General features: G+C 40.2%; 2 protein-coding genes across 8 annotated transcripts in view; one reads left to right on the forward strand and one right to left on the reverse strand.

The window, feature by feature from the left end:
- Positions 1-9,796, forward strand: part of ADAT1 (adenosine deaminase tRNA specific 1) — a 24,946-nt gene extending 15,150 nt beyond the window's left edge. For all 7 annotated transcript variants that reach the window (XM_053952520.1, XM_053952526.1, XM_053952524.1 and 4 more), the window contains one exon: positions 4,491-9,796. In XM_053952520.1, coding sequence (XP_053808495.1) covers positions 4,491-4,623 — 133 coding nt within the window. In that variant the 3' untranslated portion in view covers positions 4,624-9,796. The remainder of the gene's footprint in view (positions 1-4,490) is intronic.
- Positions 9,606-14,551, reverse strand: GABARAPL2 (GABA type A receptor associated protein like 2). Its single transcript, XM_053952564.1, has 4 exons — positions 14,237-14,551; positions 13,871-13,926; positions 11,769-11,941; positions 9,606-10,184 (listed from the first exon to the last, which is right to left on the reverse strand). The coding sequence occupies exons 1-4, from the start codon at positions 14,268-14,270 to the stop codon at positions 10,094-10,096; spliced, it is 354 nt and encodes a 117-aa protein (XP_053808539.1). The 5' UTR covers positions 14,271-14,551; the 3' UTR covers positions 9,606-10,093.
- Between the last annotated feature and the right edge of the window lie 136 nt (positions 14,552-14,687).

Consider the following 14,687-nt stretch of genomic DNA (forward strand, 5'->3'; position numbering starts at 1 on the left):
CTAGTTGGTGTTTAGTAATTCCATCAAATTTCACTTCTTTGATTCACCAGAAGGAAGAGTTTGAATAAAAAACCCTTTTTTCTTTTTTTTTTTTTTTTTTTTTTAAGTTTAGGTTAAAATCAGTTTTTGTTTTAGTGTATGGTGTAGTAAGAGCTAGTAAAGTGAGATAGTGCTCTTTCTGCATTTTTCTCTCATATGGTTGGTAAGGATAGGTAGGGCTCTTTCTGCAGTGCATATGTTGTATAAGCAGAGATCTTCTGGGAAGAAAATAAAGCAGCTTTTGTCTGAGGAAGCCATAATTGGAATTTTCCTTTACATTATTAAAAACAAATTTAGTTTATCAGACTGGGGTTAATTACTTCCAGTAATCATCTGGTCTGGCATAGCATTAGGTGCATTATATATTTGGTGGTATACTATAAAGGTAAAAAACATAGTTTCACATGTACAGAAACTTAGTTATCTTTGTTTTAGAGACTCTGGGAGATGTAGAGAGTTCCAAATCCATTGTCATGGAAGGTTTATTTTATTTTAGACTTACTTCCAGATATAATTTCACCAGCTTTAGGATGCAGTTATCCCAACTCTTGAGCCAGTTTAACTGCTTGTAGCTGCTGATTAGGTGGTCCCACAGCAGTTCACTGCTGCTACTGGCTCTTGATTCCTGTTTCCTCCCTGGTATCAGTAGAACCTCTCCAACCTCATGATGAGCCAGTTCAAGTAGGTAACGTGGCTGAAAACAATTTCCTTGTCTTCTTTGTTTTCTCTCGGACTAATGAACTTAATGGAAATCTGAACAAGACAAAACCTATGCCAAGGAAGTAGGAAGCATATGTGCCTGAAGGTAGGGGAGATAGGCCATTTCAGCCTTTCATAGTACTAAGACAGTAGATGCAACAAACTTAGACAAAGTGCACCCTGGATCTTTAATTAATGGGTCTTGCTTGCTTTTGAGTTTTGTTGAATTAAAGATTGCAGTTACCTTGTGTCTATGGAAGTGTCTCATAACTGTTTCAAAGTTCCGATGTCAATATGGACCATGCTGTTGCTGAGATGCTTTCAACTGATTCTATAAGTAGAGATACTTTGTCCTTAAATCAGTTTGAAATATAAAATTTTTAGCCTCTTTTGGGTGGGAGTTTGTCCTCACTTGTTTAGCTATCATAATTTCCTCAAAATGTACTGTGAACTTGTGCATTGTTGGGTAGGTGACTCATTATGCTGATCACATGCTGCTTACATAAAGTCACTTCACCTCAGGGCTTTTCTAGACCATTGGCCTTGTTGTTTCCTTTGACTTTTTTGTCCTCTACTGTTTGTCTGTCTGGGCTTCTCCTATCGAAAGTCCAGCTGATTCACAGATGTGACATTGTTTTTACACTGCACAAACTCTATTTATACAGAGGAGGTGCTAGCTCACCAGTCAGCTTGTGCAGCTGATTTCCTTTGAAGTCTTTAGTTTTTCCTCTTCCTCACTTAAAAAGCAAAATTAAAAAGTGCCTTAGTGATTCTGTTTCCTTCATCTTCCTTTTTTTTTCCTACATGGTATTCTGATGTTTTGATTTTTCTTTCCCCCTTGGAGTCTAAGTTTGAGTGAACTTTAGATAAGAAATCCTACACTCTCAAACTGTTTCTTTAAACTTCTGTGTCTTTAACTGCTACCAGTTTTGTATTTTCTTCACATTCAGATGTATCTTGTTCTGTTTTCCCACAAATGGTTAGCTCTAAAGCTGTGCTATCATGCACTTTCCTTTTTCCACTTTAACCCTAAGTTCCTTCCCTGACTACTCTAGTCCATTTCTCTTGCCTCTCATCTTTTCTGATCCATCAAGGAAAGCTCATTCTGTAGTACTTTCAAATTTGCTGAACAGCTTGTTTTGTAGTTGTAGGGTATATTAGGACAAGGGTTATTCTTCATTTAGCGCTGCCTTCATTTACTGTTGTCCACTGTCAGACTTAGGAACCAGGAGTTTAAAGCTTTACATGGAACTATGGAACTGCTTCTATTCTGATGTTCTTTTGGCTTTGTTTTTTTGTGTTTTGTTTTGGGTTTTTATTTGGGTTTTTTGTTTTGTTTTTTTTTTTTTTTTTTTTTGTTTTTGTTTTTTTTTTTTTTTTTTTGTTTTGTTTTTTTTTTTTGGGGGGGGGGGTTTTTTTTGTTTTTTGTGGGTTTTTTTGGGGGGATTTTTTTTTTTTGGTGTGTATGTGTGTGTCTAAAGCTGCTTCTCCTGCTTTTTGTGACTTACTCATTCTTCACACAAGAGGATCTGTGTGGGTACTGTTAAATTGGAACAGGTAGACAGCCCACTGGGGCCAGAACTTTGCTGGCTCTTCAAAACGACAAATTTAGGTATTGATAGTAGTATAGCTTATTTAGGATGTTAAGCATGACATTCATCAATTTGGGTTTTTTAAGGATTTCGTTTATTTGCTTTCAGATGACACCGAGAAAGAGGTGGTGTTTGGCTGGTATGAGCTACTTTACCAAGAACCAGATAGTACTGTATAATGCTGTCCCACCTTCTTTCTTCCTTTGCAATAATTCTTATGATCTGTCTTCTGTGCCTTACTTAAATTCTCACTCCTCTCTCTAGGTAGACTAATGTTGTTTATTTATTACCTGTTACTGCCACCTGTCATACCTAATTTTCTTCTGTTGATTCCCTCTCACATGTTAACATTTTGAAATTACTGGTGCATAAATAGTTTTTGTTTTTTTTTTTTTTTTTGTCTTTTCATGTTTTCCATGCTCACTGCCAAGGGAATGGTGACACACCATTGGACAATGTTGTGCTATTGCTAATCTGAATTGTTACATAAAATCCTCTGCAGTATTGTTTGCAGATCACTTGATGGTAATGTGGCAAAGGAGATTTTTTGCATTACTGGGGTTTTTTTCCCTGCCGTTAGGAAAAAAAAAACATGCCCTAGTCACCACCTGGGGAAGTGAAAACCTTCTCTTGTCATACAGTGGCATCCACCATAAAGAATCTCCAGGCATTGCTGTTTGTACAAGGTGTGGCTGGCTGTATGGCCCTTTGTTTGAATCTAAGGGAGACTTTCTAAAATAAACCTGTCCTGACTTTCTTGCTGGGCTTATTAAATGAGTGACTAATCCTCTTTTCTCTTAAATTGTAATCAGGAGCCATCACAATTAAGATTGTACTATTATTTTTCTTTCTTGCTCAGTTCACAGTATGGAGGATTCCAGTTCCAGATCCAGTACAGATAATGGGGTTCTGTGGCCATTCCACTGGCCAGGTGGGGGAGAGTTCTAGTGGGGCCCTTACGTGGGACTTTTGAGAGCAGCTCACAGGTTCATTTCACTGAGTATGATTTATGTGAAAGAGGTGGAGAAAGCAAAATGGATTGGCTGTGATAAGAGTGCAGGGCAGGTTTTTTAAGAGAGAATATATCTCCCGTATTCAGCAATGGCATAGACAGGTGCTCCACTCTTCCACCTTTCTGAACGCAAGGTTTGAAGGGTAGATAATATGCTTGCTTTGCATGTCACGGTGTTTTAGAAATAAATTCATGGCAGAATGCTGAGTGCCTCAAACACAGCTTCTGATGGTCTGGTGTTGTCGTAGAGCTGTGGGGTTTTTTGAGGGGTGATCATAATTGCCCTTGAGCTTGAAAGCCTGTTTTAGAAGTTAATGCAGTAGTACTCAGACCTCACAGATTAGGGTTCCTGTAGTAGTTTGGCTCTTTCTTGGTGAAGGTCATGTTGCCTATGATCTTCCCTTCATGTTGGGTTTAGTGTGTAAACATTGCCTATCACATGTGGCTGACAGATGCTTTGGCAAAGGAAGGTGAAAGAGGTTGGGAACGGAATGCAAGGAAAGGAAAAAAAATCTTGATGAAATTGTCTTACAGACACTTGTGTTCAGATACTCTAGACCTGAATTTTCCTGTTTTGAAAATCATTGGTATAATGTACTCAGCAGAGTGACCAATTGTTCTGCTGAGATTGTGGAGCGTAGTTGCTACTTGAGGAAGGGGAATAACACCAAAACTGACGTGTCTCTTTTGCTTTAAGGAAAGAAAAGAGAGTATTTTCTCCTTTGTCTCGTTTTTCCCTGTTAGTTTTTTGTTGGAAAAGAAAAATTCTCCAGTTCATTCTGTCCTTTTCCCTTCCAGCCAATTTTCTAGCACGCTAAGGCTATTTCCACCCAATTCAAAGCACCCTAGCTACCTTTTCAGCTTTGCTTCAGCGGTTTTTGCTGTCATGGAAGTTTTCTGTAACCTGTGGTCATATAGTCAAACACAGACATTTCTAGTGTTAGAAGAGTTGTTTTGCTTCCTTTTGTGAGATTGATGACAATGTCTATCTTTAAAGCCTGGGCGTCTCCAAGTCTCCCTAGAAGAGAATTTCAGTAAGTAGCGTGGAAGAGTTCATATCCTTAGATGTTTGATTTCTTTTTTCATTTTGTGACCTCATATTCAATAGGATCATAGAATTGTTTTCATTTTTGTGCATTTTCTGTCAGGATGAAGACGCTAAAAACCTACTGGGACTACAAGGAAGCTGCATTAAATTATCAAGAAGCCTGGAGAGTGCTGCGTAGCCAAGCTTTGCTGGGTTGGGTCAAGAATGCCAAGGAATACCTGCACTTCACATGAGAATCCATGTGACTATGTGAATCCAGGAATAAGCTCTGGTCCGCAGCAGATACCTCTGCATTTCAAGGGCCAGAAAAAGACACCCTCTAGTTTATGTGCTGTAAAGAGGCAGGAGTGAAAAGGAAAGCAATTTAGGGAATACTTTTATTTTTACTGAGTTGAAGCCTCTTTTTATTGAAATATAGAAAAGGATCATTGCTTGAAACAATATGCCTCCAAAAGAAAGGAAGCAGTGATGCGCTATCCTAGTATCTGAGGATATGATCTACCAGCCATAGTCATTGCAGTGAAAGTAACGTCAACTGAAATTCAAGTGGTACTATGGAAAATTTTAGTGTCACTTTTTTCTTCCACTTCTCATAATGTTGTGGTTGTTTTTCTGTTGCTGGGACAACTCTCGTGTATAATAAGTAATACATTCATAACTCTGAGCTCTTGTTGTCTGGTGCCTACAAGAATTTGCTATGTCCCCCAGCCCCATTGCTTTAACTGGAAAAACTAGTTCTGTTAAAGTGTCTCTTTTTTTTTGGGGAATCCTTCATATATGCTGCTATTTACTAAACATAGCCACAGATACTGCCACAGCAGAAGCAAAAGCACTGGGGAGGAGTCTGTGTCAAATAATACTACTTATGATATCCTGTTCATCTCAATTTCAGGACTTTGCCAGATAACGTTTCAACTGCTTTGCTTCTGTAGGCAGGAAAGAAAACTCCTGAATGACTTGGTTCAAATTGGCCAATCCTGTGTAATTACAGGCAAACATTTACGTACTTTTCAGTGTTAAAAGCACTGTCCATCTCCATGCCCCTCTGTGGGAAATGGTCAATTAAAAGCAAAAATGCCTCAGCCATTTATGTCACTGTTCCTTGTGTTCATTAATAGCCTGGCAAAAGTGGAGATGCTTTGGGGAGTATTGCAAGTAGTCTCTGGCATGTGCCTTCTATTCCTCCTTAAACTTTCTGTCCCAGTTACTGCCTTTTGTGAACAATTTCAGGACTGTGTAACTGCTACTGAGCACGTTCCCCGTTTGTATTTTTCTCTTGTAAACCACAATTCATAAAATACTTGGACAAGGCAATGTCAAGATGAAAGAAGTGGATAATTTAGAGCTTAAAAAGTTAGAACTTAAAGTTCTAACTTTAAGTTAGAACTTAGAATCTAACTTTAAGATAGATGAGTTAGAACTTAAAAGTGGATAATTTAGAACTTAAAAATTCCTTAGTGATTTGAATTTTTTTTGTTCTTTGGTGTCCTAGAGTTTTGGATTTGAAAAATGGGCACAGCAGTTTTCCAAACAGCCTTCGTTGTCAACCTGCTGAGCTACATATTTGACCAAACAGTTCACATAACGTTACAGTATGAGAAGTGATTGCAGCAAATCCTTTTTGCTTCACACTTAGGTTGACTTGTCAAGTAAGAATAGTTATCTTGTTCAAGAAGTAACAACTTGAATTCTGTGCGTATATGCCCGTTTTTTCAAATCCAGCATTAACACGCAGAAATACCAGTTGTACTGGTGAGGGGGAAGTAATTTTATGTGTTTGTAGAGGGCCAGGGATTATGGAGATAAGGGACTTGGAGTAGTCATCAGAGGATAAAAAAATGGCCAGATGCCATTGCACATGGGCTACAGGGTGAACTGCTGAAGATAAATGGTAGCTGTTCCAATCAAGCAAGTAGCATTCCAAGGGCAGAGTTCAATAGCGTACCTGAAGAGCTACCAGTAGATTTCCAGGTTCCTGAAGTTTACCGTTGTTCTTTGCTGAAATCTTGCAGAAATTATTAACTTACCATCCCTAGTTTCCCATAGTTAATCAACAATGTCTGCAGTGAACCTGCTTACCAGACTGGAATGTTCCTATTTCCTATCCAGCTGCAATATTAAAATGGGTTGTGTAAGACTAGTTCTGTAGACATGCATCAGTTTTCAGGTAAGCAGTTAGATGGTTTAAATTCTTTTAACTATTTTCTAAAATTTGAGCCTGGCTGTTAGGATTGTTCCTGGTAAGACTTTTTTGTCTTGCATTTCTAAAATACTTGTGAACTGTAGACTGATGCTTTTCTGTTACCTGTAAGGTTTAAAAGTAGTTTTTGAGGTGCTGAACACTGATGCTAACCTCACTTCTTGGATGGAGTTGAGGACATACTTAAGCCTAGAGCAAGTCAGTGAATATGTGAAGAGAGGGAAGGAGCTGAAACAGAACAGCATTTAAAAGGCTGAGGGGCTAAGCCTGTGGGATTTCATCCTCAACTGTATGGCATTTCTGTGATGGAAGATCAGTATTTAAATGCTGCATTTGTTTCATTCGAAAATGTCAGGAAATGCTGACAGGTACATGCTGTTGGCATGAAACTGCTCTAAAAATCAGAAGGGAAAAATGCAGAGATAGGAAAGAAAAGTCTCTACTTTTGTAATTGGTAGCAAACTAAACTTGGATCATTGTCAGCAGATCTTTGGAGGAATTGTTCCTGGAAAGTAACAGTTGACATGTTCCAAGCCTGTATCACTCCTTTGCACTGGGATAGCTGACACCCCAAAAACAAAGATAGGCAAGGCACGGGGAGGACAGCAGAATGCAGAGACTCTGCCACGGGAGAGCAGAGTTAGCAGGGAGGGAAGCAGCAGGAATGAAGTGCCCACAGTGCATGGTTAATGAGGACAAGCAAACAATTGGCAGTGGGAGTGGCAGAGCATAGGAGGGCACCAAGATATTACCCAGACAGGTCCTTGCCTGTCCCAAACTTGTTTGGGGACCAATGGCTCCTAATCGGCAGGACAAAGAAACTGTAATCATTGAGTGGGCTGTCTTTAACAGTGTCACTATTAGAGGTGTCATTCTGTTTTCAGTCATAGTAAGAAGGCAGGACAGACTGCTTATCTTTAAGGAAGTCAAAACCAGAGCATAGAAACAAGTGGTTTTCTCAAGGGTAGGAGTAATCATGTTTGACCTTGAGGCTGCAGTTCCACAAGACCAGATGCTAGCATCCCACTGTCTTTGGAAAAGCAAGGTTTTGATCTTGAGAGTGTGCTTCCACTGCTCACCTTAACACAGGCTGGAAGGCTTACTGATCTCGGTACATTGCAAGTAAAATGAAGACTATTTAAATTCCTGTATTTGTAGAAAAACAAACCATGAGCCCAAAACAAGATGCAGCCTTTCACTAGGAGTTAAAAGACCTCTGCAATAAATGCATTAAGCACTACAGGAAAGGAAGAGTTAGGGTTGTGCTGCTGAGGGCAGAATTCTGTTGGCAAGGAGGAAAGAAAGGTGTTGGAGTTTTCTCTCAGACTGTCTGATAATGTCATAAGAGGGCTGCAGCAATGATAGCTACGTAATATATACAATTAACATATATAGATGTAGAAGCAAGATATTTTTTGAGGAAAGACCATCTAAATGGTCTAAATTTGTTCTATAATAATGTCTATAATGTAATCATGGTCTATAGTAATACGCTAAATATTGACTGAATACTAAATTCATCCAGTACTGGTTTAGTTATATTGGAGATGACATTTCAATTTAGCTTAGAGATAAGTGACATAGAGGTGTTGGTGTAGGTACAGTGAGGTATTTCTTTGTTTTTTGTTCAGTGCATCAATTGAAGCGTTAATAGAAAATGAAGATCATATGGCCTCAAATGTTTTATATAATTTTACAGGAGTCTCCTATCTAAAGGGATGCATTTCACCTCTGCATTTCAAAAGGAAACCTCTTGATGTTTTATTGCCATTTCACGTGTACCTGCAGATGAAAAGTGAAGTTATTGCTGTAGAATATTTATCCTTACATTATCTGGAACTGCTTGCATGTCTGGGCTCCTAAATCTAAACTAATAAATACAGAATTTTAAAGAGAGCAGTTATGTGGGGGGTTTAGGGGCTTATGAAGGGTAATCCAAAAGTTGCCTCAATCATAAAATCTTCCCTTGGTTTTAGATACATCTGTTTTAGTAGCATGTAATTAACTTTATCTAGTATTTTAAGTGTTTCTTACTCCTCCGTTAACAGCTAAGAAAAAAGTATTACTTGGTAACAGTAGAAAAATGGTAACATTTCAGCATAAAGGAAACAGAACATTTTCCAGTAATAAAAGGTAATTTAAAAAATGACAGGTGAAACCACTTTTCTTCATTCTGAATCAAAAATTCTGTTAAGAGTAAGCATTAATGTGTGAAAAGGGAGTTAGAAGTAATTCAGGATGGAAGCACTGACAGAATGTTTCCTAAAGCAGTGGTTTACAATGCAGCGCTATTCTGACTAATGAAAGGCTTACTGAGATCAACAGCACATTTTCAGATGCAGTAAGCACATGCATCACAGTTACTGTGCCAAGCCGCAGTTAATAGGGTAGTGTCAACCTTTCACAGGCTCCTACGCTCACATTTTGGAGTCCTTCTGCCAATACTTCTGAATGACCGCAGATCTGAACAATTCTAGGCATAATGTATCTTCATGGGGATTTGAGTTAGTATGAATTTGATTTAAGCTTGGAAAGTGGTAAATTTCCATTGTAACTGGAAGTATTTTAAAAACTAGATTCTTAGGCACCACATAGTTTGAAAATTAATTAAAACTTTTAATAGGAATATAAATTGTATTTAGCATTTCCTTGCTGCTTAGGAAGGTCAAAGTGATGCTACCTCAGCACAATGTTATCCTTTAATATCAGAGTGCGAACTCCAGCACTGTGCAATTAGGTCAATAAGCTGCTTTTCATACCCTCTCCAACACAATCCAAGGGTTTGCCTCTTTGCCTGTAAATAGAAGTAGCTGCGAGATATTAGTAGCTCTGAAGCTATTGGTTTTGAAAACTACAAAGAGCTACTTGTTTCTTCCTGGGATCAGCAGCCACACACTAAAGTTTGAGAAGCTGTACAATGTCTAGTAAGTAACAGAAGCAGCTGTGTAGCATCTGGTAAATGTGATGAGAAACTTTCTGGCCAAAATAAAGGTAAAGAAATGACAGCACTGCCTGTTTGTGACAGGAATTTTTATTGTACTTGTTTGTTAATTGAGAAAGGAACATACTAGCTCAATTTAACATGATCAGCATCTTGCTCCTGGTTTTGGATAAGCTAGCAAATATGTTTCCAATACCAATTTATTGTTTTTATTTTTCTTAAGCTGACATCGCAAAACAGAATAAATGTTGTGTTCTTCTCTTCATGTTTTAGTAGCCCAACTACTTTGCTTTATTATTTAATCAATGTCATCAAAGGTGTCCCCCCCCCCAAAGAACTGAGGCTCTGGGAATTCATAGCCGTGAGGAAAAAAAATGCACAAAACCAACAAAACTTTTTATAATTTAACAGTCTAATAAAACAAGATGTAGCAATATATTAAGAAATAAATTCAGTTACAAATGCATGTATATAGAAGGAACTTCTGAGGATGTCAGAACAGAAAACGATCAGCTATTTACAAGATACACAGCAGGATGGTACAGTAGCCAAGACCCACCATTCAGAAACCAAATGTGTTCTCTCCACTGTAGGCAACATACAAGAATCCATCCTCGTCCTTTTCCTTCTCATAAAGTTGTCCCATAGTTAAGCTTGAAAGGGAAAAAAAGAGAAACGTTTTGCTTGGCTCATGCAAGTTGTCAATGTTAACAGTTAGAACCTCATGTAAACGAGGATTAATAAAAGCTAAAACTTGTAAGTCTGTGTATGGGTTAGAATACAAAAAATGAGGGTAAATGAAAAGCAGTTGACTCCTAACTTAGAGAAATGATCCTGGACTCCCTGCAGAGAGTAAATTTTTTATATTTCTTCACAGATGCCTTTGTCAGAATGCTTCCTTATTTTGTTGGAAATTGGTTTCTATTTTAAAAACAAAAAGAAACCCTGGCAATTACTTGGCTGGTCAACTGCTCCAACCATCTTTCTACAGATGGTTGGAGCAGTAGACATCAGTCGGGTGCACAAATGAAGCCTCCTCGGCTCACCTTTCTCTGATTTCCCAAAACTGAGAAGAGGCTAATGAACTGAAAGATGGAGATGGATGTGAGTGACAGGGAAAAACAATGACATCATTCTGCCCAAGAGAGGAGCTGGGAAGATTTGTAAGCAGTACTTGAAATGGAAGAGAATTGGTGAGTAGTAGATGATCACCAATCCTTAACATCCTTCTCTCTTCATACAGAAGTTCATTACATAAACTGAAGCCATTGAGATGAGCAAAGCCATGAACAGATTGTGTTTTTGTTTATCGGTTAAGAAGTTACTATTTTTACATTAATATTGAATGATCAAAGCCCTGTTTTTATAGCTGAGATGTAACATCTCATTTTGAACGTATGAGAAGAGACATTGATCTCCCTTTCCTGCTCTTAGCAATTCTAAAATACTGTTACAAAGATGACATATAGGCATTCTCAGTACCGTTAGAAGAAAACAAGCAGAAAAGGATGGTTCTCACGGGTCCCTATTTTGTATCGGGTTACCTGGAGGGACTCTTTCTTTTATAATTAAGTATTATATATTTTATAATTAAGTATTAAGAATAATCACATCTAAGGCATGTAACAGCATACTATTTCCTTAAATGTTACTGAAGTGTCTAGTGTAGAAAGTGGTAGTTGCTGCTTCTACTATATTCTGTATGTAGCAGAAAACAATGAAACTTACTCCTATGTAAAAGCAATACAAAAAAACCTTTCTATTGCAATTGCTCTTTTTTTCATAGAAGAAAATAATTTGAAAAAAAAACCCAACAACTAGTTTGTAATGTTACAATTTCTTTGTAAACTGAGAGGTTATTGTTTTTTTTCAAAATAATTTATGCCATTTGCTATTGAGTATTTAATGTGCAACCTTTTTTGTTATACTGAGAATCATTGTTTTCTTGACATTGATGATCTATGTGTTTTTGCACTCAACCAAATGTAATGATATAGTAACTGCAAAGCTCACCCTTTTGCCATGGAAGTAAATCATAGTATTATTTTTCAGTCACCCTTCCTTTCAGCCTCGCTCAAGAAATAAGACATTTATCAAATTCATGAGGAAAAAAAAAACCTTTAGTGACAGACATCTCCTAAAATCATCAAATGAGCCTCGAAGAATGGTCTTACTGACCCTCTAATATGCACAGGCTTGCTGTAATGATTCTGAATACCAAGTGAATAGACTCTCACCTGGACTGTGGGACAGTCTTGTCTACAAAGAGGAATATTGCCTTCTCAGATGGCAGTTGAATCCTCTTCCTGATGATCCACATGAACTGGGCCACGGTGATGTCAGACGGAACTAAGTACTTCCTCTTGTCAATATCAACAATCTGAGATCCTGAGACCTTCTCCACTATGACCTGTAAAGTGCAGGTGTGAAGGTCAGGCTGTTCAGGATTGGTATGAACAGACAGCTTTGGTAGATTGCTTGCTCATACAGGCTTACAGTGGTGAGCAGGGGGATGAACAAAAAGGTTTCCTGACCACAACCAAATCAGAGGTAGAACTGGCTCAGCACCGTAAGACCTGATTTTACAGCTGGCACTGAAACCCATGTTTATATACACAATGGCTTGAAACTTCCTGTGCCTGTGTTTGGCAGTCATGGTGTAAAAAGGTGCATTATGCCTTAAAGACACCTGTGACAGGAAAGTATGCACATCACTTAACCTTTTGTACACTGATGATATGAAATTGCTGCAATGTGGATCCAAAGCTGAAAGTGAACCAGCACTGTACTCTGGCCACAAGTAAGGCTAATAGTGTCCTGGACTGCATTAGGCAAAGGACTGGAGGTGATCCTTCCCCTGTACTGGTACTGGCTACCTTTGTATTCTGCTGAACTGGCATTTAGAGTATTCCATCATTGCTTTGGAAATCAGAAACTGACTACAGAAAGGAAAGATAGCAAGATGGCCAGAAACAAAACCAAACAAAAATAAACAAACCAAACAGAAAGCAACAGGTACAGGGGGAAGGATAATTAAGTATTGCTTGTTAAAAAAACCCAATGCTCATTGTAGTACACAGGCTGATTCTTGAAGGAAAAATCCAGCGGGTCAGGAAATGGGGTTTACAAGAGGTTCCAGGGTCTCCATTCCTCAGCTGTGCATTCCACTTGAAACATTAAATTTGAAAAACACTTCTGACTGTTAAATTGATACCAACTATTTGGTATCAATGGTATGTGGCTCAATTTGAATCACCAAGCAGAAAACGCATACTGCTCCAGACAAAGGACTGCTGCAATTTGAGATTCAATTCCTGTATCTGTCTACACCTTGCTGTCCATTCCTGATACAGCAGCATGTCATTCTGACTCACACTATGAGTTTCTGTGTTTCTTTTCCCCCTAAGGTTATCAAGTATATTTTTGAAATGGATAAATGGATACTGTGGAGATGTATGGTCATTAAGGAGCCTGCAGTCTATGTGGGAGGGAATAGTTATTCAAGAGAAAACAGCAAGGATCACATCAGCTCGCCAGATTGCAACTGGAAAAAATCTTGTGACTAGGTGCAACTGAGCAGCAAAAAAAGTCAATGGGAATGAAGATTCTTCTCTGGGCTCTGCTAACAGAAAAGTTACTTACCAAAAGGTGAGAGGCAGGAGTGGCACTAACTGGCATGTGGTCAGATGGGATGTGGGAAATTTTGCACTCAAGCAAGTAAGTTGAGAATGTGGACATGTTGCTAGCTGTTACATAAGGATGTGAACTGTGGTCTTTTCAGAGACTGAAACATGGTAAAAGAGATTGCAGAGAGAAGAGAGCTCATTCACTATTTAGCAGATTGGTAGGTATTAATGCAGAAAGGAGGGGTCACCACTTGCATTGGCTCTTCAAACAACAGGGTTTGCATGGGGAAATTCACCACGATGACTGGTTATAGGCGTGGAATACATGAGGGATATCATCTAACCCATTTAGCCAGGGTGGAAGATGGTCAAAGTTTCAGTAGTCTTCATAATCTTTCTAAGGATCAGGCACAATCTTCAAGACAATGAAGGGATATAATTGCTGGGATATAATTGCCCTTAGAAGAAAGCAGGACCATGCTATATCATAAAAATCCCTGGAAAGTTTTTAGAAAGCTTATTTGTCAATATGCAGTGGGACAGAGGAGGAAATGCTGGAGTAGTTAGATGTGTTTGGGGCTTCTTTAAAACATCTAAGGACACAAAAAGGAAAATGAATTTACTCTGTAGGAACTCATCAGAGTGGGCAGGATGGAAACAGCGTATCCACCTTTGCCTTTAAGTACGCTGTTGAAGCTGGCTTGGCTACTCACCGGGACACGGTCGGGGTATTTGGCTCGGATTTTTGCGGACTCTACACATCTGTGCTCTGTGAACAAAACTCGTAATTAGTCATTGCACAGTAATTATATTGCCGGTATCCTAGGCCGAGAGGGCAGCGCCGGCAGGGCCGTGAGCCTGCGGGGATCGCGATCATATTCTCGCCTCCGAGCGGGTCTCTAGCTTTTCGGGGAGACCGTCCCCGGGCATCGCACTACCCTTAGGCGAGGGCCGCCAGCGGCTGTCCGCCCACAGACAAGACGACCGCCTGGGGAAGCCGACCGCGACAGATGGCGACACGGGAGACCGAGGGCAGCGGGGCCGCTACCAGGCAGCGCCTGGCCCAGATCCACCCTTACCCAGCGCGTGGTCCTCCTTGAACATCCACTTCATGGTGCAGGCGGGCGGGGAGCGAAGCCAGAGGCGGCAAGGCCCGTGTGCGGGGGGCGGGGGCTCGTGCCGGGCCTGTCGCTGTCACGGTCCCTGTCACAACAACAGCCGCGGCTCGGCAGGCGGGACTTCCGGCTCGCCTGTCCCCTGGCAGCCGCTTGAGCAGCCGCGCTTCTTCCGGCCGGGGATCGCAGGGCGGGGCTGTAGCATCCGAGCACGGAGTCGCACCTGCTGGGTGCGAAGCCGCCCTCAGGGCTCCCGGGGCACTCGAAGCCGCTCCACAGACTTCGTCGCCCCGGCAGGTGTCCCCATCCGTGTGTCCCCATCCCGCAGCCGGGCACTATCTCGCCGACGGCCCCGGGAGGCAGTAGTGCGCGTTCATTGGCTGATGCGCCCGTGCCCTCGGCGCTGATTGGCGCG

The sequence above is a fragment of the Vidua chalybeata genome, chromosome 11 (genome assembly GCF_026979565.1).
Source record: "Vidua chalybeata isolate OUT-0048 chromosome 11, bVidCha1 merged haplotype, whole genome shotgun sequence".
NCBI lineage: Eukaryota > Metazoa > Chordata > Aves > Passeriformes > Viduidae > Vidua > Vidua chalybeata.